This window comes from Terrapene carolina, unplaced genomic scaffold (genome assembly GCF_002925995.2).
Source record: "Terrapene carolina triunguis isolate 2854851 unplaced genomic scaffold, T_m_triunguis-2.0 Scaffold183, whole genome shotgun sequence".
NCBI lineage: Eukaryota > Metazoa > Chordata > Testudines > Emydidae > Terrapene > Terrapene triunguis.
This window is the reverse complement of record NW_020664534.1, coordinates 2,058,953-2,085,272: the sequence shown is the minus strand read 5'-3', so window position 1 is coordinate 2,085,272 and position 26,320 is coordinate 2,058,953. Positions and strand designations below refer to the sequence as shown.

At 39.5% G+C, this 26,320-nt stretch overlaps 1 protein-coding gene across 1 annotated transcript in view; it reads left to right on the top strand.

Annotated features, from left to right (window-relative positions):
- The window catches only part of TMEM245 (transmembrane protein 245), a 130,780-nt gene extending 106,021 nt beyond the window's left edge, over positions 1-24,759 (top strand). Inside the window, exons 15-18 of the mRNA XM_024209262.3 lie at positions 16,563-16,663; positions 18,700-18,874; positions 22,966-23,160; positions 23,638-24,759. Of these exons, the coding sequence (XP_024065030.1) occupies positions 16,563-16,663; positions 18,700-18,874; positions 22,966-23,160; positions 23,638-23,683 (517 nt within the window). The 3' untranslated portion in view covers positions 23,684-24,759. The remainder of the gene's footprint in view (positions 1-16,562; positions 16,664-18,699; positions 18,875-22,965; positions 23,161-23,637) is intronic.
- The last annotated feature ends 1,561 nt before the right edge of the window (positions 24,760-26,320 follow it).

Sequence of the window (26,320 nt, the reverse complement as noted above, 5' to 3'; positions counted from 1 at the left end):
TTTTTTTTTTTTTTTTTTTTACTGAGACATTTTATAATACAACTGTTTTAAATTATACAGTTACTTATTTTGTGATAACTAAAGATGTTTCTAGGTATCCTCTTACAGTAGCAGCTTACCAACATTAGTATGGTTGACTATATCTGCTTTTCATCCCATGGCATGAGGGAACAGAGCAGTCACAATGGCAGAGACTATCTTCTTTGCTTTTTTGATTTGGACTGTGTGCATGTCATTAGGTTACTAAGTAGAGCCGCACTAAGTAAACTCATCCTGTTTTTGCAATCCTGCTTCTATGCGTTAGTGCCTGGCCAGTTTTTCCCAAGTTGTCTTTCCATGACCCCATACGTTTATATAGCATCTTTGATCGCACAGTGGCACAGACTAGCTTCTTTGCTTTGTTGATTAGGGCTGTGTGCATACTCCTAGCTGCAGAGTGCCATTCACCAAAGAATTTGTTTCACTTTGTAGGCCCATATCACAGATAATGCAATGGATTGGTTCAGTATATAGGAAAACAACGAACTGGAGGGGATGGAAACTAAGGGAGGAGAGAAGTAAAGCCAGAGAAGCAAGGTGTAGAGAAGGAAAGAGACAACAGGGCATCAGCCGTAGATAAAGCAGAGCCAACGATTGGGGAGTATAAGGGGATGCTGGCCTGCCTTGCTGACAGAGACTTTATTTTGAAGATGCAAGAAGTCAAATTTGACTTTAAAAGAATGCAGATGTAAAGATATGCAGAAGTGTGTGCTATCGGGTCTCTTTAGTCTACCCTTGTTTCCCTAATCCCTGTATGCTTTTCTTTTCCTACCCTCACTCTGTTAATCTAAATTCTACCCTGAATGTTAAGTTGCACACACATCTACAGAATTTGCCACAACACTGAGTGTATATCTACACTACAATGGTCCAGTGATGGCATGCAGCTGTGCCAGTGTAGTGCTGTAGTGTAGCTGCTGCTTACATTGATGGAAGGGGTTTTTCTATCGATATTGTTAATCCACCTGTCCAAAAGGCAGTAGCTAGGTTGGCAGAAGAACTCTTCCATTGACTTAGCTGCCTCTACACAAGGGGTTAGGTTGACCTAACTATGGTGCTCGGGGCATGACATTTTCCACGACCCTGAGCAACATAGCTATGTCAATCTAATTTTTCAGTATAGACTTGGCCTGATATGGGATCTTCATGCCAAAACATATGCTTTAGGAACTTTGGGGCAGTTCTATGGACTGTTATACAGATCAGACTTGATGATCACAATGGTCCCTTCTGGCCTTGGAATCAATAGATGCAATACATTAGCTGCAACCTTGAGGGTGGAATAAATACAGTGGGTTATGTAGAGCGGCAGAAAGGAGAATGAAAGGACTTACTATTTTTGTGATAATAATCTGGTTTCCATAAGGCAGTTTTTGCTGAACTTAATGACTGATTTCTTGAGGACTAATGGTCAGAATAGACTAATGGTGAGGACGTATCTTGAATTATTACTCCTAGTGTGGTTTGATGCTTATTGTTATATGTATATCTGATTGTTCACTGTTTGTCAGATCTCATGCCATTTGAAAAAATAATTATGATTCTCCCAGTTAATCAGGCTGTCTGCAGGAAAATTGCTTGTTGGTCACAGTGTAGCAAGTATCTTTTCTTTTTTTTTTTAAAAAGAAATCCATTCTTCCCAGATTCTGACCTTGAAGGAGAGTAATAAGCTAAAACTGCATGTGCATCTGATATGGCTTATATATTAAATCTACAGATACGATTTTTGTCATGATAAAACAGTTCGTAATTCACAGCACAGTCTTGGTAAGAAATAGATAATTTCACACTATAATAATGGGAACCTTGTGGACCCTGCTGCTGCTGCATGTTAACAGTTTTAGTTTGCTTTGATCTAGTCCTCTTTGAAATGTGATTAGATCAGAGCAAACTAGCGAATTGTTAATGCGTGGCAGCTGATCAAAGTAGACTAACAAACTGTTAAAGCAGGGCAGCACATAAATGGCAAAATTTCACAGGTTCCATGACACTGGTGACCTCCGTGACCTCATTGTAGCCTTAGTTAAATCACATGCTGATGAATAATAGTCTGGGATGTACAGTAATAGGATCAAGATACTCTGCTGGTATGAATTATAACATAATAATGGCACTCCTCTAGTTCCTTTCATCTTAGACTCTCATAGCATTTTACAACCATTAATTCAGCCTCAAAACATCTCTGTGCACCCACCTCTGCCAAATGACTTAGAGATATTAGTGTAATGGGAGCTACCAGAGATGAAGTTTATAATCTTCTCTAAAGGTATCATGAGTGCATAATTCTCACTCTTGGTGCTCATGCCTCTAAACCAGTGATTCTCAACCTATTTACCATTGTGGGCCGCATATGCAGCTCTCTGTGTAGTATGTGGGCTGCAGCCACATCATGTATATACTAACTATGGCCCTGAGCATGTTACATGGGGCCACAGCTGTGTGTTGATTGGGCCTCGGGTTGAGAACCGCTGCTCTAAACACTACCCGACGGGGCATGTTCCAGGCACCTGAGTTGAGGCCCCAGAACATTTCAGTCAGTCCTTTTCTGATAGTGTTCAGTGAAGAAGCTGCCTCATAAATGTTACCCAGTGATTCTCAACTTCAGCTATGGCTCCTATTGCTCATAGTTCTTTAAACAAGATTCAGAGTATCCTTTGTCTGATTTCCAATCAATAGCAACAATTTTAGTTGGTACATTGGTGGTTTTTCAACAGGGCATAACTATGCAGCTGGTTTACTTACTATTTATTATTTAAAATGAGTTGGTGCCCAGAAGTGTGAAATACTTCCAAATGCTAGGTAAGATGCACTCATAGGAACAGGGAAAGTACAACCAAAAATGATTCATGCTTCAAGGGTTCTGCCTGAATTTTTTGGGTCAATGAGAGACTTCAGTAGTACAGTCTGTGTGTTGGCTTTCAGCAGTCATTCAGCAAAGGTTCCAGTGGTGGAAGAGGGGCAATAGGGGCTGTTTATCTCCCATGAAATAGCATGTTTGACAGACTTACCAAGTGCAGTTTGGTCTCCCATGGACAATCTGTAGTGGTTTTTATTCTTCTATGTTCCATTGATGCCAGGTCCGCAGAGTTGATAACACCTTCTCCCTGAACTGATCGAGCTATGAGCCTTTGTGTGGACAAGCCCATCTCAGGTTGGCCCTCTGCTGTGCGCCATGTGTTCCACTCCTGATTGTTCCTTTCTCATTAATTCAGATTGTGGAGGTGCACTTGAGAATGGGAGCGGGGAGCTAGACCCACAATTGGGCAGTGCAACAACCCACAGAATAGTCTTCTAAGTACTTGGAGCATACATTCACGTGGATCCTGCTTTGAATCATGCCTCTGAGGGTATGCCTTCACTGCAATGTAAACCTAGGGTTAGTAGAATTTGAGTTAGCAAACCCTGCCATTACTTGTTGAACCATGGGTCCCAACCTGGGGCTCCAGCATCTATACTTCATTATGCACATTTGAGTCCAACCACCCGTCTTCCAGACTTCCTAGTACCCTCTGCAAAATTTGGTTGCTCTAGCCCTTTGTTTGTGGTGCACTGTGGGAAAACTTGAATGTCCACCAAACTTGACTCCAGAGGGCAAGAGAGTCAGCCTATGGGACTGTGGAATACTGTTGGCAAACTCCCAGAGCCCGAGTCCGCTGGGACAGCATCTATACTACAAAGCAATAAGGCTTGAACCCTGGGTCCAAGTTGGGTCAGGCTCGGGCCTTCCAACCCCGCAAGGTCCTGGGATCCTGGATCTGAGCCCTGAGTTAACACAGTTTTTGTGTAGATGGAAGGGGGGTTAGAGTTGAGCCTTAGTTTGAACCCTGGGCTTACGTTGTAATGTAAACTGCCCTAAGTCCTAGGGTTGAACTTGGAATGAACTTAAGACATTAGAAAATTCATCCAGTGTTTTCTTTGTTTTTGTTAATACCAGTTCCCTAGGTAATACCGTAACTTAAAGAATTGTGTTGAAATGACTGATTTTATTTCTCACAGCTATGATCTGGCAGGCCTGCAGTTAGTCAGGTGAAGATTTATTGTATCCAACACTGAACAGCTTCCTTTGTCAGTCACAGGAATGTTTAAATCATGGCTCTATTCAAAGCAACCTGTTAGTTTTGCTCAATACTTTTACACAGTTTGCACAAATTCAGTCTCTAAGGACGAATACTGCTTATATGGTCCCCTTATCTTATAGTACCTGTTTCTGAAATACATCTATATAAGACCAGCTCCTCCCACCTGTTTGAGTTATTGAGTTTCAGAATGTTCTTTAATGGAAACCAGTGACATTGATGCAAAGTTTTGGTTTTTGTTGACGTGTTCTGAAATTTTTGTTATTGTTTCATGCCTTGTGAGGTATCTTACCACCTTTTATTTAAAATAAATAAATAAATCATACCTGTGGATAGTAACCCTTATTTCATTTGTAATTATACTCTTTAATTAGCGACATCCCTCAAGATTCTCTCTCTAAGTTTGAGAATCTGGCATAAAGATGGTATATTTACTTACCTTGTGATTTTCATTCTTTACCAAGATCACTTGCAAGATTCCTTCAGAGTTGGAAGGCAGCTCTTTTATCTGTTGTCCTTTCGTATGTGGTATTATTCCTTCCTTTAATTCTTTTTTAAATGTAATTAGAAATTAGGGAAGATCTTACTTTCTGCTCTTCAATAGAGATGACTGGGCATGTTTGGGGGCCTATGATGTGCTTGAGATTGGTGTATGCTAAGCAGGATAGAGCTCTTAAACCAAGTTTCGGGTGTTTTAGAAGGTCAAAAATGTTAAATAATTACTCACTGTAGGCATGAGACCCAAGTGTAAAACCCTGAAAAATAACAAGATAAATAATTATTCCTTACAGGGATTTCCCACCCCCACCCCCAAACTTCCTTCACCCCCCCCCGCCCCCAGTGGTCAACTAGTTACTGTGTTGTGAGTACAGTTGTTTTCCACACACCCCGTAAATTCCAACACTCTCTCTTACCCCTCAGATTTGGTTTATACTTGACAGCTTACGTTGACCTAACTCTGTAAGTATCTACACTACAACGTTGTTGGTGCCGATGTAAGTCACCCACTACACCGACCTAATAACTCCACTGCCCCAAGAGGCGTAGTGCTTAGGTTGACGTAGTTAGAACTAAAAAAAAAAATCCATCCTAAACTTAGCTTGAATTATTAGGAAAGAACATACATCAGTCAACTGGATTACTTGGCAATCCAAGGGTGTAATGAATAATACATCAGTAGTGAAGTGTTTCTTAAAATTCAGCCAGATCCAATGGTGGAAGAGGGGCAATAGGGGCTGTTAATCTCCCATGAAATATCATGTTTGGCAGACTTACACAGTTCTTCAGGATTCAGTTGCATGCTAGAACAACCATTGTTCCTGAAATAACCCATTCAGTGATCTGTATCATTTATTACCAATTACGGTGACTGAAATTTCCATTTATTAGATAAGACCAAGGGGACCAATCTTTAATTGTTTGACGAAATAAACCAAGATTTGTCATGTGTCTTGATACTGAAGCTGCATGTGCTTACATTTTACAATTAATCGAAGTAATGAGAATATAATCTGATCAATTCTACATCTGTAGACTAGTTGTTTATTTCCTTAATAATTCATTCATATGAGGTCCAAGTAAATTAGAATTATTGGGAGTTAGTGTTGGTTTTCAGATACCCCCAAGAGAGTTAAGTATTATGTATTTAAATTAATAGTATTGTTAAAAATATGTTGGTGAATTTTGGTTCATATAAGAAGCTTGTCCTGCCTAGTTTAAAGTGATCATCTGTACTGAATTCTGTGCATATGGGATATGATTCAAAATTATAAATAAAATACTGTTTTGGGCTGACCCAGTCATTCATTAGATAGTGCTTTGTACTACCACTTGAGACTTCTCATTCCCTAGGCCAGGAGGTCTTGGGTATGTTGCAGAGGCAAATGCTCCGCGGCTAGGAGAGAACATACCTTCCATTGTTCCATAAAGAACTTTATATTTCCTAGATAGCAGCAGTGTTGGTGACTTTTGGAAAAAGAAACATGCAGCGTTAGTTGGCCAGAGAAGGTGTTGATGACACTACCTTGAGTTGATGGAAATATTTGCTGAGGCTTTCGCTCAGGGCTAATAAAACTTGTTTCAGATATGAACTAGCATTATTAGATTTTACAGGACTTTTGTATCTATTAGTCATTAATACTTCCGTAAGTGAAAATATTCAGAATGTAATTGTTTTAAAATAAAGCAGTACTTTGAGGGCTGGGGTGTAAATTACCAGATAACTGCTTTCCGAGGGCACTAGAGGCTGTCAAAGTCCTTTCTATGAAGTTAGTTCATAATAACCCAACTACTTCACTGTGTCTTTGATTGACTATTACCACCTTGATTCATGTATCCCTAAAAGTAGAGGGATGATGATTTTGTCTCCTCATTTCTGATTGGATGAAGTGGTAATTCTCAAGTTTGGGATCTGTTTAGTAGCAGCATGCACACCTTTGCCTGAACCATTTTCCTTTCCCTTAGCAGCATGTCGTTCTCTTCCTGAATGCACCATACCCTTCTTCCCTGAAGTTCCCATTCTGCTTGCTCTGGTGGAGATATTGCACATTACTAAGTTGCATGTTGTCACGGCCTCAGTGCAATTTAGTGTGTGCGATATTTTCACATGAGTGCATGCACACGGGTATGGCTGTGGCTTAGTTACTGCAGCTTTCAGTTTTTGGTGGGGGCTGACCAGTGTTATAGAAGTCATACGACCAGTTCAGTGTTTTGACTGGATTCTTGAAACGTTCTTATGAACAAAAGCTCAAATTTTGTAACATCAGTAAGATGAGTAGTGTTTTTCCATTTGAGAAGTGTTATCATTTTCTTCATCCATTTTTAATACATTTCAAAATCTTGAGATTCTTGGTTGGTTATAGAAAATTCTCCCAAATGATCAGAGTTTTTCCTAAAAAGCAAATGGAAAAGTGGCCTCCAGATTTTAAAGAAAAGGTTCTCCTGACAAAGAAAGGGGCTGAACCAAAGTTGCCTAAAAGTGAAAAGGCAATGTTTGATGCAGAGAGCTACAGTGCCTTTATTGTTCAATCAGGTTTCTATTAACGCTTGAGAACTTTTATTTATAGTAAAAGCTGTTTTATTCGGTAGCTGAGGGAATGGGGGATGCCGGTAAGTGAAAAATGCCGGTTAACTAAGAGGGAGGGAGTTTGGGTGAAGGAGGGAGTGCAGGGTTGGGGCACGGGCTTTGGGAGGGAGTTTGGGTGTGGGAGGGCACTCGCAGCAGTGGGAGGGGGTGCCGGATCTGGGGGGCGCTCACTTTGGGCGGCTCCCACAAGCAGCAACCTGTCGCGGCTGCTCCTAGGCGAAGGCACGGCTCTGTGCACTGCCTCCGCCCGCAGGCGCCGTCCTTGCCAATGGGAGCTGCTACGGTTCCCAGCCAATGGGTGCTGCGGAGGCCGCACTCAGGGCAGGGCGGAGGCAGCGCGCAGGGCCGCCTGTCGCACCTTCACCTAGGAGTAGCAGGGACAGGTCACCACTTGTGGGAAGCCGCCTGAGGTATGCGGCTCCCAGATCTGGCACCCCACATCCCCTCCCGTGCCCAAACTCCCTCCCAGAGCCCGCGCTCCACACCCCATCCCACGCCAAAACCCCCTGCTGGCCGAGCACCAACCGGAATTTCAATGAAGATCAGAAATGCCGGTTTATAGAGGTTTTGGGTTAGTGACGTGCCGGATAAAAAAGCTTTTATTGTAGTAACTTAGAAGATGTAGAGAGCTGTGTTGCTCTCTGCAAAAGCTGCATCAATCACCTAAATGTATCCAGGCTATTGCTTTCACAGAATAGTCAAATAGTGGAGAAAATGAGATGGTGATACAGTTCCCAGAGAAAACAATTGTCTTCCAGCATTTTAAGGGTAAAAGTGTATAATATGCTCAGGAAATCTAGAATGTGTGAATTTTTGACTGCAGTTTTAATAGTATACCTTTTTAATTGAGTGAGTTTTTGTTAACATTTGTTTAATAAGTCTTGAAAAAGTCTGCATTAACTGTATGTCCTTTCAGTAGCAGAAGTATCTTTTACAGAGACTTATGGCTCATAAGAATGCAGAAAAGTGTATTACATTTTCACAATTTATAGTTCTTGGCTGTGTGTATATAGTGTTCATTTGCTTTCAGTGAGTATAATGTCTGAATAGGGTGGTGGTAGAAGGTTAAAAATGGCATTTCCAAAATTTTCCTTCTTCCCCTTTTGCCTTTCTGAAATCAGGATAGAATCCACTTTTTGAATCAGATTTGTGTACCAGAATCTATGCTTTGGCCTTGGTGGTGAAAACCTTTCAGATTCACATTCCAAATTAATTCAGTGATGTTTCAGGTTATGTGCAGAATGAGGCAGACCCTAGCTCTAAGGAAAGGGTGAACTACCTGATGATCACAGTGGAGTGTTAATTTTGAAACCTAATGATAATTTAAATGTCATAATTAACTGTTGGTTAATTACTGCTGGTAATTTTAACAGAAATAACGAGCTAACTTGCTTATTTCACAACTTAAAATAGCCTCCCATACCTTCCTATGTTCCAAAATCCTAAACTATCCCTCGCTTTATTTATTTCAAATCTCCAGTTGTCCCTGAATGGTTGGCTGTAACGGCTGGACTAATACCATTCTCTGAGTGTGGCCTAGAGGATAGAGCATGGGACTGAGACCCAGTAGACCTGGGTTTTATTCCTAGCTGTGCCACTGACCTGGTGGTTGACCTTAGGCAAGTCACTTCCCCTCCCCCTCTCTGTGCTTCAGTTTCTCCATCTGTAAAATGGGGTAATGATATTGATCTCCTTTCTAAAGCACTTTGAGATCTACTGATGAAAAGCATTAGATAAGAACCAGTTATTGTTGAAAATTAATGTTCAGGGTGAATATAAACTTAATTTTAATATAAAATTAAATAATAAAAGGCATATTTCAGTTTGTTCATTCATTTTACTCTGCAAACCCTCCTCCCATTTATTTTGTAACTTATCCAGAGCTACTTCAGAATTTCTAGTCTTCTGCAACACTCCAGTGCAGCATTTAGGTCAAGCTGCAAAAAACATATGGGACCTTCATAATATACGGTACTACTCTCAGTGCACAAAATCACTTGTCTGAGGAAAATATTATCCTCTTCTAGGCTCTCTGAACTAGGGAAATCAGGTATATTTAGCTAACATTAGCTGGTTGTGTAAGAGCTTCCATATTGTTTTCTAACAAACACGGTCAGTATTGTAACCGACATAGGTTGTTCACTCTGTTTTTGTGGTTACCATCTGCCTCATGTGCCTGACCTTTTAGTTATCGCTCAACCAGATATAGCGACTAGCATTATATGGGGGTCAGTAATTTAAAAAGCTAAAATTTCTTTCCTCAACCAGATAGCAGGTTTCCAGAAAGTGTTGTTTGTGTATTTTCATTCTCATCCGGTTCTCCTCTGGACTGTATATAAATAAACATATATAATATTTATATATCTGTATGGTATGTGTTTATAAGTGTATATAAACAGAATTACATACAATTAAGGTATGAAATTGTATGAGGACTATTATATAATTGTGTACAGGGTAAAAGATGCATATTAAAATTACTTGAATAAATACAAGTATATTTAAATACCATCTAATATAAAGATGCTTAATTATACCTTATATAAAACTATACACGGGGTGTGTGTGTGTGTGTGTGTGTGTGGGTGTGTGTGTGTGTATATAATATATAAATAAATGAATGTGCAACTTTAACTAAGGCATTTTGAGAGATTAACTATGTAATTTTAACTTTCTCCTCATTATATCGCCTCTGCAGATCCACGTGTTAGGAGTAACAAGCACTGTCTTACAAATTGCCACCCCTCTCAATGCAGTAAACTATCAGGGTCATGCATGTGCATGCTCCTTGGATGCAAAATAAAATCTCTACCTGATCGCAATCCCTCATTTCCTCTCTTCACCAGCCTGAGCAGTCACAATCCTAACCACCTCCCTGCACGGGATTAGTATAACTCTTTTTTTAATTGTTTAGTAATATTGTGGCAGACTATTACTTGAATAGGCAGGGAGGATCTTGGTCTGGCTATGACAAGATGCAGTAAATCTCATGCATGGTGCACCATGAACAAGGTCAATGCTTTCTCATCTGCTTGTGGAGGAGTGAAAACCACCTTAAGTTGCTACTATGAACAGGCCTGAGTGGTCTTCAAAGGAATCAGTGGTTGGATTTTTTGTTTTTGTTTTGTTTTTTGTTTTTTTGTTAAGTGGACTAATCCATATGTAAATTTGCTTGTCAAACTGGAACACACAATGTTCAGTGTTCTGTGCCAGAGAATGTAGACACATTGAAATGGCAGGACAGGACCTGAGTGATCTTGTTCACTTCAACAGATGTAGTTCTTGGATATATTATCCCTCTTCAGGAACCTACATTTTGTTGTTCTTCAAGCCCAAGTCTCTCCTAATAGTGTGGTTGCTGGGCTGTTGAAGCTGGGGTCACTGTGGGTATGTCTACACTGCCATTAAAAACCTGCAGCTGGCCTGTGCCAGCTGACTCGTGCTCAGAGGTTGTTTAATTGCAGTGTAGGTGCTTAGGGTGGAGCCCCGGGCTCTGGAACCCTCCCACCTCACCGCTCTAGAACGCGGTGAGGTGGGAGGGTTCCAGAGCTTGGGCTGCAGCCTGAGCCCAAATGTCTACATCTCAATTAAAAAGCCTCTTAACCTGAGATCTGCAGCTAGCCTGTGCCAGCTGACTGGAGGTCTAATTGCAGTGTAAATGTACCCTGCGTTTCTTTAGTCAATCACATCTTTGCTATTGAAATTATGGGAAACATCTTCTAAGGAGTCATGTTGGAGGAAGTCTTTTTCAAGCTGATATAGGTCTAAACTTAAGGCTGGCCCAATTCTTTTCCATTGACTGATTTATTTTGGAACATTTTATGGCTCATAAAGACAATCCTTTGTTGATTTACAGCTAAAGTGTACATAACTATCTCTGCTTACCTTTTTACTGTGCAGGGGATGGGGCCAAGTCTCTCCCCTCTCCCCCGCCCCCACTTAGTACCTAGTAAAATGGCTTCTTAAGGATATGGTAGAAGTGTATTTCCAGATTTGTAAATGGATGAGTTTGTTGTATTTAAACTTAATTTTCACAAGTCTCCTACAATTTGAAAACTCATCTACCTATTCCTTCACATTGCACGTTCACCGTTTTTCTTTGTGGCTGTAACATTAGCCAAGCTCTGATGACACACACGCTTGATCCTGTTTACACCTTCTCCTAAGGACCAAAGTAGTGTTGATCTCCTATCATTTTGTTTAGTAGAGTGGTCTCCGAATTTTACTGAATCAGTCAATTACTTTGCCATAATTTTTCCTTTTACATCTTCATGGTGGAATTGGATATATAAAGAAATATTATTAGTTTTTTTTCTTGATAGGGCAAACTTTTTTAAGAGGGCTAAAAGATTGTGGCTTTTCACAAAAAATCTTAACGAACAAGCTGTTTCAGTTCTGCTACTTGCAGCTCATTTCTTATTTGTACAAAACATTATTCTCTCAATTCTCAGTCTAGATCGGATGTTCCGTTTTGAAGAGTAGTGCTTCAGTCTTTTTAAATTAACAGCTTTCCTTCAGGATTTTCACTGCTAGCTAGTCATTTCCTACAGCAGGCTTCATGCTCAGGCAGTGCGATAAAGGAGAGAAGTTGCCTACCAGTAACTTTTTTTTCTGAATGTATTGCCTCTCTAGATTTATCCTGACCCCTCTTGTTTGGAGAATTAAGAGATGTATCCAGAGCTGGAAGTTGACAGGTATCTAGGGTGTGAGAGCATCAGTTTAAATTACTCAGTTCCTGTGTCCATGCTCCCCATTACAATTGCAAGTGTGGCTATCTTTGTGTATTACATAAAGTTTTAAGTAATACATGATATTTAAACAGTTGCTATCACTTTTTAGTATTAAGATGCACAAAGTATAAACACCCCCCAGTAGTTCCATTATTTAAACAAGTGTACGGGGTTTTAATTGTAGTAAGGTTCTCCTCAGTGACTAACAAAAATGTGTAAAGCTTGTTCTTGTTAGCATGTCTTTCCTGGGTTTGTATGAGGCGGAATATTGGAGTTCCCCTGTTTCAAATAATGTCTCTATTCATTCTCTACAGGATAGCTGATAGTAAAAAAAATTTATTTTATTTTTTACTCCCCAGATGTCTTTTTCTCTTCCTTTCCCTAACTTCATACTTATAATTTATGGTTACTACCAGTTCTCCCAGTGTACTGACTCCCTTCCGCAAGTTACCTGCCTGTGATGGGTCCTGTTGTTGCCAAATGGCACTCTGATAAAAGCGGCATTTTCAGCTTCGTCATTAGTTTGCAGTCTTGTAGCCAACTTAATAACTAAGGCAGAGGATTTTTGCTAAAGCAGGTGGCTGGGGGATGACTGAAAAGTTGACTTCTCTTCCTTTTGTGTATCTCCTGAATCTCTCTGAGAGACGAAAAGTAAACCAAGTATTCTAGGTTGCCTGAGCTCCCTTATCCCTATTACAGTGAAGATACCTGGCCGCTGCGCTGTGGCAGGCCACCAGCTGGCTTCTGACATGCTATTCACTGTACTATATTTTACAAGTTGTTGGAACAGCATATTTTTTCCAATTTTTAATTATATTTGCATCCAGTGCACAGAGTGCATGTACCCTTAGTATAAAAACATGTTGGTAGTTTAGGATAGTGTCCAATAAATTGATCCCTCATAGGTCCACTCTACTGCCTCACATGAAAACTCTCCCTCTGGCCCAGTCCATTTGCTCCTCTTTCCCCAGTGCTCAGGAAAAATTTTAGAAAACAAATAGGCCTTGTAGAGAGCTCTGGAAGTAAAATAATACTTTCAGCTGAAGCAGATTCCACAGTCCAGAAGCCCTCACTTGTAAATGTCGTCCTTCCGTCTTTTCTCTGTGACACTAGCGGCTGTTTGCCTCATGTGATCTCAGAGGTATCTCATGGGGGAAAGGTAGTGTGAGGTAACCAGGAGCCAACTCATTTAAGGCCTAATTAGAGAAAATAACCGTAAATTTCACTAAGAAATTAACAGGAAGCTCTAGTCTCACTGCATTAATTCTAATCCAGTACTAACTGGAAAAAGTCAGGAATCACCATAGTAGAATCTACAGCTTTATGGCTAAGTAGAAATGAGAAAAATGTATTTTTGGCCACTGCTGCTATGTAACTATCCAGAAGTACGTGGGGATCCAGCATGATCCCCACCCCTCCACCCCCATATTTTGAGCTTGAATAGCACAAAGTGAGCACTCTTACTATTCTTTTGTTTTCTCATGTGTGTGCCTTTTGCAGTTAAGTAAAACCAAGAATATCAAGATATGCCATACACGGTTCTTGAATTTCTGTAATCCCATTTACAGACCACAGCTCATCCACATGGTGTTCCTAAGTAATACATTTTGCATTTGGCTTTCTGACTTCTTTGAAACATGTAAAGACTGAGGAACATTCACAGCTCCCTATTGGATTACACATCTGAGGAGCTTCAAAAGCTCAAATTAATCTTTTCCGTGTGAGTGAAAATGTTAGTTTGCTAAATTGGCTCAAAAAGGTCTGCCACTTTTTATGGTAATATAGAACTTTATGATTTTTGCACAAAACCACTCTGAGGGTCTGTCATCACAAAGATGGAGGAGATAATGCATAATGTTGATATCCGTTACTAAAATGACTAACTGGGCTCACATTCAGAGATGTGCTTCATGATTATGATAGCAGAAATTGGATCCAAATGTTGAGAAGTTTTGAGTGTAACAAATTTAAGCTTGTCCAGTCAATTTCCTGAGTTTTATTATTCTAATGGCATATGCATAATGAATAACTGGCTTATCAGTGTAAACACTATCAGACTTACTTAAAAGCTCTGCCTACTGCATTATCAATAAGTAATTAACAAAAATAACTTATCTAAGTAAATACGCAGCTCTAAAGATATGTAGTGATTTTTTTATGGTCTCACTGAGATTAGTTCTTAGTGATCTTTGCAGATTACATACTCATTGAAACGCTGGCATACTAAGAAAATATATTAGCTATTGCTAATTATAAAAGACATGTCTGAAATGCCTTTATTTTAAGCTCCAAGTGCAGGGCATAAGTGGATGCAGTTCTTACAGATTTCACTTCATTTTAATAAATTTGATCCTCTATTTCCAGTGTTTTCCTGTGTGCCGAAAGCAGATTTGCAATTGTTTTCTAATACACAGTTATATTTAGAAATCCAAAGGGTTTTTTTGGCTCATGGAGTTGTTTCTGTTTACTATTGCATTTATCACAGTAGGACAGTCCTCTCTTCTTTCATAGGCTATGGGGAAATTTTCAGTGACTGAGTACCCAAAAATCTCTTTCAAGTAGCTATAGATGGAACAGTTTAATTTCAAGTGAGGTTGGTACCTCAGACACCTGCCTCAAGCCAGAGCTCATAAACTAAAAACTAATATCCATCCACTCTCAAAAATCTCTTTGGAGACATGTATCATACTAATTTTGGCAAAGTATACAAGCATCTTCTAAGAGAGAGTAAGCAGAGAGACACTGTGGGATACTTTTCAGTGATTTGTTTTGGCTAGACATATTAACCTCAACTTTATTTGTGTAGCAGCTCATACTCCGTTTCAAAGGACAGTATAAACCTGAGGATTTAAAAGTTTTATATTAACCCATACTGGAACTTGGGTTCCCACAACCAATGTTTAAGTATTAAAGCGTAACGTAATCCTCCTAATTATGATTTGTCAGGAGCCTTCAAAATAAGAAAAGTTATATAGCAATTTTTAAAAAAAAAATTCACTTCCCCAATTAGGGGCCTCACTTAATGGTTGCAGACCCCGATCCTTGTTATAGAGAAGAAGGGTTTGCTTCATCATTAGAAGGGAACGCCTTGGGATGGGTTCAGGAGCTAGAAGGGCCTGACAGAGGAGGAAACTACTTTGGCAAGAGCTTAGGGATTAGGCAAAGATGGGAGGGAAGAGATGAATTCTTAGTGTTACTGGGAGGAGAGCCCTCAGTAGGTATAGCTGAAATGGTATTTTATTACTTCCTTCCGGGCTTGGTGGTACATATGTAGCACTACCTCTTTGTGAGCAACTGTGAAGGCTTTCCTCACCAAAACCTAAAAGTCACTGATCTAAAGATCTTGGACATGGAAACCAACTACAGACAAAATTGTATACAGGGTTTAAACTAACACTTGCCACACTAGTTTTGAGAAGCTAGTGGGTAAAAAAAACAGGAATTTCAGTTAATCAGAACAGAACTTATATTTTTTTCTGACACTTCAGATATGATTTATTTTGATAGTGTAAGTAATTAAAAACAGAACTAGTTCTGTAAACAGACTTTCATTACAAGAAAATTATATTCTTTAAACTTTTGTAGCGAAAACTGGCATATTGCATTCAATGTAATAGAAAAGGAGAGTGCAGAAATAACGCTGATTGTTTTATCTGATAGTTGAAATATAGTATCTTAATATTTTGAAGTTTTTACACAAGCTCTGACGTTTAGCTTGCTTAATGTAATTGTTTTTCTTTTGTAAAGATTTGAGCTGTTTCCTTCTAGCATAATTTAAAATATATTGTATATTTTGCATTAACCAGGACACGAAATATTTTATTTCAGACTATGCTTTCCCCATGTGGTACTATGGCAAATGAGATCAGCTATAGTGCTCAGGGTGTTTTCAGTGAAGCATCAACAACATTGTAAACCACTCCCTCCCCACCCTGCCACCCATATTGATCTGAATATGTTAACTTTCAGGTCACTGGGCAAAACTTTTTTTTTTTCTCCACCATGTCTTTTCTGGGCAAGTGGCTGAATGTTTTGTGTTGGATGACGAGCTTCTAGTTTAGGTCTGTTTGAGGATTTCATATTTGAAACATTAGTCCTAATTTTTAAGTTGTGTGTATATATACCCACAGCTTCACATAGGTGCATTTTAAATTACTAGATATACATAAATTCCTACAAGAACATTTGATACATTATACAGTTCCTAAAATGTGGGAGTAAGGTGGCAGCAGGGAGAAGATAGCAGGAGGAAGTTGAAATCATTGGGGTCTTCAGCCCCAGCGGAGAGATGATGTAGATGATGATTAGCAAGGGAAGGCACATAAAGCTAATAAGTAGAGCTGTGTGAATAACTGAATTTTCAGCTCGCAGGCAGTTTAGAAAAAATGGGGGGAGGGAATCATTTTGGGTTTAACAGAATCTGACAATTGTGGAAAATTTTGGCAAATCAAAAAAATCCACTTTGAGTTGAACGCATCCTTTGGCCTAGGGAATAAATGGATAATTTATTCATCATTAGAATTGAACCAAGTAACTTACTTCACTAGTAGTATGATGCACTTGGACATGTGTTTTAATATTTCCCCCACTTTCGTAATCAGTAGTTTAATTGGGTTCCTTTGATCATTCTAGAGGTGTGTTTGATGCTTCTCTCAAAATGGCTGGGTTCTATGGACTGTACACCTGGCTCACTCACACCATATTTGGAATTAATATTGTCTTCATACCATCAGGTAAGAACCAAAACAAATGTTATTTATTTTACAGATGGTAGCTATGTATCCTTTTATTGTGCAGTGGCAGTAGTGATTAAATATTGCCCGTAAAAAGACCTTTGTTTGAAATATTAATAATTACACATGCAAACTATGCTAAAGGAACTTTAAGATTTCAAATTCAAGCACTCAGAAGTAAGGAAATGCCAGAACTAAGGTTTGTGGTGCGGTCCTAGGCTCACCAGACATCTTGTCCTAATCTACTCCTTTCCCTCCAACAGTCCAGTTTTTGACCCTTCTGCAATAAGACTGCTTCCTTTCCCACGCTTTGAGAGTGCAATTTGGGGGTTGTCATAAAGAGCACAGGAGAAGGGAGGCTTTTTGGTGTCGGCGCCATTGCGGAGCAGCCGCAATGGAGGAAATCTGTCTTTGCTCCTGTAGCCCTGGGCTAGAGAGAGCATGTGGTCTGTGGGGATGGCATATGCAAAAGCCTGTCTCTCACTAACACGCACACAAGCTGTGAGGGAATGAAGCATGCTTGCTCACTCTGTTGCGTTGGCGCATGCCCCATCTGACATTAGCAGCTGTAAGAGTCTGGAGCATGCTCAGTGAGGACAGAATCTTTTTTTTAGCACCTACATTCTCTGAAATCTCTACTTTTCAAAGACTTATAGGTCAGTCAAATTTGGGCATACGTCCTGGGGACAGCAAAAGCCACATCCCTGACAGATTTCCAGTCCCTGCTCTAAAGCATGGGATGGTAGAGCTGTTCAAAGAATTTTTTCCTAGCCTCATTCTTGGAAATGCTGAAGCTTTTATTAAAGGGGGGGACGGACGCGGAGGCCCACCTGAGACAGGCAGATGGCATGACATGTAAAATTTCAGTGGAAATGGTTAAAGTTTAGCAAAGTTGTAAGCAACTGAAAACAGGGCCTTTAAAAAAGGGAAGTGTTGGGCAACCGTAATAACAGGTAGCTTTTTTTTAAATTTCCATATTTCTGATCACAACTGTATTGGTGTATAAATAGTACTCCTGGGGGCATTCTGTGCCAAAAAGTAAAATTCTGTGCACAATATTTTAAAATTCTGCACAATTCTACAATGTTTTTGTCAAAATAACACTACATAATCACGCCAATTTCAATTATTTTTGTGATTTATTTCAAAATACCTGTCAGTAAGAATGTCTGTAACAATAGACACGCACAAAGATTCCCCCAGAAGTAGAGTTAAAGAAATGTCTGACAACCCAGTTCCTGTTTCTCTGCTCCCTTCCCCCGCCCAGAGCCCAGCTGCATGCCTCCCCACCCCCCCAGCCAATACACCTGAACCCCCCCCCCCCCCCCCGGGCCCCGCCCCGGGGGGGGCCCCCTTTGCCCAGATACCCTTCCCCCCCCCCCCCAAGTTCAGGGATCCAGAGGGAGAAACAGTCTGATGCTCAGTCCTAGGCTTGCATGGAGTTTCCGAAGCACTACCCTTTCCGTCCCTCAGTATGTGCTGGGAACTGCAGCTGTCAGGAACCCTTTAGCTCCATCCCCCTCCCGCCAGCAGTGTCTTCTATGTGTGAGCTGGGCTCTGCTGGGTCTAGTGGCCCCTAGTGGTAGCCAGCAGCGCTGCAGCCCATTTCTGTGGGGGAAAGGAAATTCTGCGCACACAACGTTAATTTCTGCAAAATTCTGCACCACTGCACAATTCAGAATTCCTCCAGGAGTAAAATAGAAGTTTCTACCTTGGGTTGAAAAGACTGCTTCTCCTGCTTGTTTTTTATTCACATCCATTTTTATGTCACAATCAAACATTTTTGATATGGAAAGAATTTAGGTATCAGAATTTTGGAGAGGGAGTAATAACCAAAAAAAGGAAGAGTTGTATACTCCAAAGGCCTGATCTGCAACTTTTTTTTGTGCCTTCTTCCAAGTGGTCCCATTGATTTAAATGGGGCTATTTGCACAGTAAAAGTGGCAGAATCTGACCCGAAGTATTTTTTGTAAAATATTATGTTTTCTGATCTCTCCTTCCTAACTTCTGACTTACGATGTACTCTATTATGTTAGCATTGGCAGCAATCCTTGGAGCTGTTCCATTTCTGGGAACATACTGGGCAGCTATACCTGCAATTCTAGATCTGTGGCTCACCCAGGGAGAAGGATGCAAAGCCATTTTGCTCTTGGTTTTTCACCTGTTGCCAACGTACTTTGTAGACACAGCAATCTACTCAGATATATCGGGGTAAGTGTCTCACTGAAGACCTCTCAAAGCATGCTATTTTTTTTATGTTGGATCACATTCTTGCCTTAATTAACTTTTGTCCAAACTATAGTGGTGTTTTCAGTGTTTTAAGCACATGAACAGGTTTATTGAAACCATATACTAATGATAATAATAAACTAATAAATCTTACTTTTCAGAATGTCAGTAGTACCACAACACTCTCCTCTCTACCCAACCAGTCAGCAGTAGTCTGCATGTTTAAGTCTTACATCATACCCTGAAAGTCAGCCATCTCTGGCTTTGCTTGAGCAAGAACGGAAACAAATACAGGAACATAGGAATTGCCATATATACTGTATCAGACCAATGGTCCATCTAGTCCAGTACCTTCATTCTAGAATGACCAGTACGAGATGCTTCAGAGGAAGGCACAAGAAACCCAGTAGTAGGCAACTATGGATTAATCAGTCCATAGTGATCGTTTCTTCCAAACTCCCTTCATGTGGAGGTTGAATTATGATCTGTACTGCATACAGGTGTGGTTGCCTCATCTCAAAAAAGATATACCGGCATTAGAAAAGGTTCAGAGAAGAGCAACTAAAATGATTAGGGGTTTGGAACGGGTCCCATCTGAGGAGAGATTAAAGAGGCTAGGACTTTTCAGCTTGGAAAAGAGGAGACTAAGGGGGGGATATGATAGAGGTATATAAAATCATGAGTGATGTGGAGAAAGTGAATAAGGAAAAGTTATTTACTTGTTCCCATAATATAATTTTATTTGGTGGCCCCTAGTTCTTAATGGGCAGCAGGTTTAAAACAAATAAAAGGAAGTTCTTCATACAGCGCACAGTCAACCTGTAGAACTCCTTGCCTGAGGAGATTGTGAAGGCTAAGACTATAACAGGGTTTAAAAGAGAACTAGATAAATTCATGGAGATTAAGTCCATTAATGACTGTTAACCAGGCTGGGTAAGGAATGGTGTCCCTAGCCTCTGTTTGTCAGAGGGTGGAGATGGATGGCAGCAGAGAGATCACTTGATCATTGCCTGTTGGGTTCACTCTCCCTGGGGCACCTGGCATTGGTCGCTGTCGGTGGACAGGATGCTGGGCTGGATGGACCTTTGGTCTGACACAGTATGGCCATTCTTATGTTAAGTAGGAGTACCAGAGTTTGGGGCTCTCCTTAAGAATGTTCTGGCATTAACCAACAGATGTAAAAATCTAGGGACTACAAGTCAGATTTTTTTAAGGTATTTAGATCCCTAAAGATATAGTTAGGCACCTAGCCCCCATTGTAGGAGTTCAGAACCTACATGCTGTTAGAAGTCCCACTACGCACCTATCTGCAACTTGAGGCACCTAAATACCTTTTAAAACGTGGCCATAACAGCTTGATCTTCCCTCTGATTTCAACTGTTGAGAGAGAAGAGAAACTCCAAACCTATGTAGGGTCAAATCCAAACCCTTCAGTTGCATCCAGAATAATAAGCAGGCAGCTGAAACTTTCAACTTTCCAATTAAAGCTCGTTGCAGTGATCTAGTCTGGAGGTGACAAAAATAACTCTGGTTGAGGTCCACATCTGCAAGGAATAGTCACAACCTTGTAGTGATGTACAGATATAAAAATATGTTCTTAGGCACTGCTGCTGTCTCTGCCTTTAGGAGTAATTGTACATCTAGTATAACTCTAAAATTATTTTAGCCAGATGCTGGAACAGCTTAATTTTTATTATAATGCACCTAGGGATGTTCATCAAATCAAAGCATTAGGTAGACTGTTTATTTCTATTCTGTGGGAAGACCAGATTTGCCATAGTCTTAAAATCTTTTGGTCTCATCCAACTGGGCCAGGTAATGATACTGTGCAGAGAGAACTGGTCCTTGAAAATATACGTAGTCTTAAGTTTCTTCAGACTATTGCACTGGTTGCTTTTCTCATGAATTTGTTCCAGTAAGTGAAGTATAAATTACTACTGTTCTCCAATGATAGATTATTTATGCTTGTAGGGACAGTGGTCATTAAAAAGCCAATCACCTCATTCTTCCATTTAGTCATTAGAATTTTTTCAGCTGCGATGAGATGGCTCTGTTTACTGCCTATAAAATGCCTCTGATAGAGATGAATTTACTAAGGGTTAGAGAAGAAACCCTACTGTTCCCATTAAATAAAACACAAACACTCTGCTGCATTGTAGATTCGATTAAGTGCATTAGAAATAGCTATAATTGGGTTATGCAGGGTTTTCTAAATGTATAAATGGATATTAGTTGTATCTCATCAGGCAACTTGTTGCAGCAGCTGCCTATGTAATTTAACAACCTGGACCAAAAAAATTAAAGTTGACACAACCGTTGAAAAAATTTACAAAGAGTTAAAGAATTCAGCAATTAGTCACAAGTCCACTTTTTTTTAATGAGGGTAACAAAAGGTCTGTCTAAATCCCACCCTCTCATAATCAAATTATCTACTCCTGCCCCTGCTGCATATTAGATCTGATTTATGTCACAAGTGAAGCTGAGTTGTTATGTTTTGAGCTCCCACTCTGTGCAGTAGTGACAAAGATCAGAACAGCAATAGTGCAGGTGGCATAAGTCGGGACTGTGGTGAGTCTTTGGTGCTTTGTGTAGAAGTTTGACCGCAACCGCCAGAACTCTGCCTGACTAACCAATATTCTCATTCCCTTATATTCAGTTCCAAAACCACCCCTCAAAATGTGTACTACTTATTTTACTGCAAGCTTCTCCACACAATTCCTTATTTATTGTCAGTATGCTAGCTTATGTGCTGTAAGTATGCGGAGCAGGCTAAGTTTTGTTTTTTGCATAATACTGTTGGTTGGGTTTTAGTTTTGTGCTTTGGAACTGTTCCATTTAATTTGAACTGCTAAAGTATGGCAGTGGGGGGAGGTACAGATAAAATATTCTCATTTTGACCCATTTTTAATCATCTCTTTAGGACACATCACTTAGGAGTGGTTTCCAGATGCTAGATTAATTACTTGCGGGGGGGAGGGGGGGGTTGTGGGGGGGGGGGGTGTGTGTGTGTGCGTGTGTGTTTGTGTTTGTTTTTTACTAGGAGTGGTAGAAAGTTTTGAAATTTTGAATAATTTTTTCCCTGATGTTTTTAGATATGTTTGAAATTTTCCCTCCTCTTTTTAAACAACTATGGAGCAAGTTTTAATTTCAAGTTTCAGCTTAATTTTGAATTTAAAAGGAAACTTTTTGAAAATAATCAGATATTCCTCCTTTTTCCCTAACCCAGCTGTACTCATGGATGCTTTTCCATCGTGCATTTGTGTGTGGGATCGTGCCAAGTCTTTAATTATGTGGTTACCTCCCTGCAAGTGGCTCATTTGCCATCTTTTATTTGTAGTGTTGGCTTCTTCTGTTGTAGGATTTCCTTAGCGAAGCAGGGCTTTAGTATTGGCAGTATTTCGAATGGCAGCTTTAGTATTGCTGTATAGAACAGTGATAGGGGTGAGAGCCAGGCCTCAACACATAAGGGCATCATCTTTGAGATACTTGCTACAGTCTTTGAGAGCAGTTATTAGGCTGCTCCCAAGCCTGTGTTTCCTAAATGGCTTTATGATATTTTCATTCGTTTATCCATTACCATTCTGCAAATAAAAACGAATTCCAATGAGAGAATATGAAATGTTGTGAATCTACAAACTACTCTTGTTAGCATGTGTACAGTTTAGGGCACACATGACATGTCATCGTTTAGTAATTAGAGGTTACATGAAGACACATGTTGCCAGCCATCTTATAAATTGTCATCAAAAATCTTTACAAAGATTGTGTTTTATGATTAGCCTTGAGCATTTCATTTTGAAATCTGAAGCCTACCTAGAGTCAACTACTTGTAACAGAGACTGTTCCTTCTTCAATATGTGGAAAGTTTCTACTGCATTGTGGACATTACCAAGATCAAATACTAAATAATACTGGAATGTTTGTACTCGCAACATTTATAGCAATCTGTAGTTCCATCAGCTTGATATGCTAAATAACATTTGCTAATCAATCCACATTTCCATAAATGATATTATTTGCTGTTATAAAATATTGCTTTATAGTAACTTATTCTCCTTATGCTGTAATTCCAGAGGTGGCCATCCCTACCTGACAGGCCTCGCAGTAGCTGGTGGAGCATATTACCTAGGATTGGAAGGAGCCATCATAGGACCCATACTGCTTTGTATACTGGTGGTTGCCTCTAACATATACAGTGCCATGTTAGTGAGTCCAACAAATTCAGTTCCCACCCCATCACAAACACCATGGCCTCTGCAGATATATCAGTAAGTAGATTAGTGTGATGTGAAGTGAATCACAGACCGTGTAAAAACAAACAAACTTATTATGAATAGGAAACTATTCATTGTGGGTTTGCGAAAGGGTTTTAGGAAGAACTTGTTATTCTATAATACTCTAGAAGTAAAAACTAGGGGGTGGATTGTGGTTTCAAAGCAGTGTAAAGAATGTGACTGCAACCATTGATATAAATAACATAAGGGGGCAAGATTAGCAATTGTGGGCTTGATCCTGCATTTTACTCATATGTATAATACCAATATCTCCAATGGGGGCTACTCACATGAACAAAAAATAAAGAATAGGTCCCATGGCAAACTTCTGTCTAGTTTTGCAATTTACGTTCTAAAGCTTTCCATGTTTATGCAGTCTCACAATATACGGTAATCTTGCAACTATGCATTTTATCATCCTCTTCCCTTTGTTTGTTTGCTCTCCCTTAGTAAGTGAATATTTTCTTTCAGGCCATCTAGAGAGAGTCCTGAAGAGATGAAAATGGCCACAGAGTGAGATTTACACTATCTTGCACCTGATCAACATGAAGTTGTCACACTCTTCTACCTGAATAGAGTTCAGAACAGTTGTGGCCTTCTGTCCCTCTTCCAGCTGTGCCTAGTGACAACTCATAGTGAAGCACAGTTTAAAACAAACCCTCACATCTGCTGGCCTTACATTATTAAGCACTTTGCCTTTGCAAGAGAGACTGTCTGCTTCCCATCACTTTGCATATTAACACATAGACTTAAAGTTCAGATGCCTTGTATGTAGATTTTTTTTCTTCACACAAAGATCTTAAGAAGGACAAGTAATATCCACTGAATCAAGGATGCCATCTGCTGAAATGACTAACTTGGCTTTTATTTCTTTGGATGTTTGCATTATTAGACTTTTAGTAATTTTAAACAAGTTAAACCCCCAAGTCTTTTGTTGCTGAAATCTTTAGTTGATCTAAGGGTGTATTTACTTGTAGAGATGCTAAAACTTTTAAAAGTGTGAAGCACCTGCTATTAAAAGAAAATATAGTATAATTATCTGCTGCTTCTCAAAGCATTTCTTTTGAGGTGTGACAGTCACCATTCAATTAATAACACTTGAAGCTTATTTATGCATACACTAATAGTGTTTATACTGTCAGGGAGTGATGCTTCCACTTGCAGATTGTGTTAAGTGTAGGTTATCCTCACGTGGAATAGGAGTATTTGTAAAAACAGTTTAATCCTTGAGTTCACTTTTGCAGTTAAACTTAGTTCTGTTTTGGTTTATTGATAAAGCTTAATTTAATGCACCAGGGTCTCAGTAAGATGATGTACACGAAGTCCCAATGGATTCTTGCCAAATTTAACCAAAGGACTTAAATATTTTCAGGCAGAAGTAATATTGGATTACCATGTCTAATTACAGTATTTGGAAGATGCCTAATGATTGTGTTCGCACAATTTTTTATTATTCTCATTTATTGAGAAGTAATAATCAAGAAGGTGAGAGATGATGGGGGAAGGGGAAAAGCACAAGACAAGCAGAGATCTCAAATTCCTAAAATGTCGTCTTGTCCTGGGCACCAAATTGAAGTACACTAGAGCTTTTTTTCTTTTCCCTTCCCCCAAACTGTAGTTGGCTTTAAATTGCAGTTTTAGTGGCACTGAAGGCTTTTCATACCTTGGTTATTGATGCAGGTTTGAAATAGTGGTTTATTGGCACCAAAAAAGTAATTAAATTATTTTTGTGTAAGTTCTTAGACTCAAAAGACAGATACAGCAAGCAAAAATTTTTACCCCAAATACTTGGTCAAAGAATACACTCAGATCATCAGGCACCAGGTACAATACAAATAAGCTGCTATGTAGGTGATATGGTTTTCTTTTCTTTTTTTAATACCAGAGCAAAACCATTCCATTCCTGATTGACTCTACCTTGAATTTATTACAGGGTTTCTTCTTTTCTGATTTATACAAAATACAGGCCATGTCATGCACTTCATCTCTCCTTGCATTATAAAACAGCTATAGTACAAATCTGTCCATATCATAGACCCAAGTGAGAGAGGTTGTTCTAGATCGCTACTAGTTTTTTGATGTGACCGTACATGTATTTATTGATAATATTTCTAAGACTGGATCCTTTGTGCCCTATGTATTGCAGTGTTTTGAGATCAGTTCAGTGTGCTGCAGTGCATGGGCACAATATGTGTAGTTCTGGATGGAGTAACTGCCCTAACTTTGAATTTCCTTGCTTCTGTGGAACAAAGTTAGACCCTTTACATTATTCAACGTCATTTTGTTTCATAAATGACAATTATAGAAAAAGTCAGGATCTCACTAAGAGTATCAATATTCCTGTAGTATACAGACCAGTATATGAATGATAGACTATAATTGCTCGTGGAAATTGCTACGTTCTGTTATGTTAGTGTATGCTACCATGCTGAGCAGCATTACGTATCTGTTTCGGTTAATAGGTCATTGTGTACCCAGGCAACTTTTGAAAAGGGTTGTCACTTGAGAGAAAAATGCTTAAAATGTATACAATTAACAAGAATCCATAAGCTTTAATATTTTTACACTTTTCTCTTGCTGCTTTTTGCTCACTATTAAAGATTGTGTTAAGTGTTTTCTACATTAGATAGCATGTTCACATCTAACCTGATCTTTCATAACCCTGTATTACTGAATTTGTGATGTCAGTCATTTCCATGCTACCAGATAGTGATGTCATAAACAAAGGCTGATTTCTTTACTATAATCACAGAGAAGAATCGCTGATATGAGAGGAGAGTTCTTTCTCAAACACAAGTATCTTCAATAATAGCAAAAAAAATTAATAAACGGAGAAGACATGTTGTTGCTATTTTGAAATGTTCCTTTCCCAATGTGAAAAAAAATCCATCAGTGTGTATAGCATTGATACGATACGCATTGTCTACTTGTTTTTATGTATGCGTTTTTTTTAAAACAAATACTTGAGGCTTCCAGTCTCCAACTTCAACTAATATTTGCCATTAATAACACAATAAAGCTGTAAATCCACAGTAAACCTAGATTTAAGATCCCAGACTTTGTGCCATGTCTGTATCCGAGGAACAAAGACTGTGTCCCATGTCCCTTTGAGGCATCAGGCTCAATGACAATATAGTAATGAGTCAACTCTGCT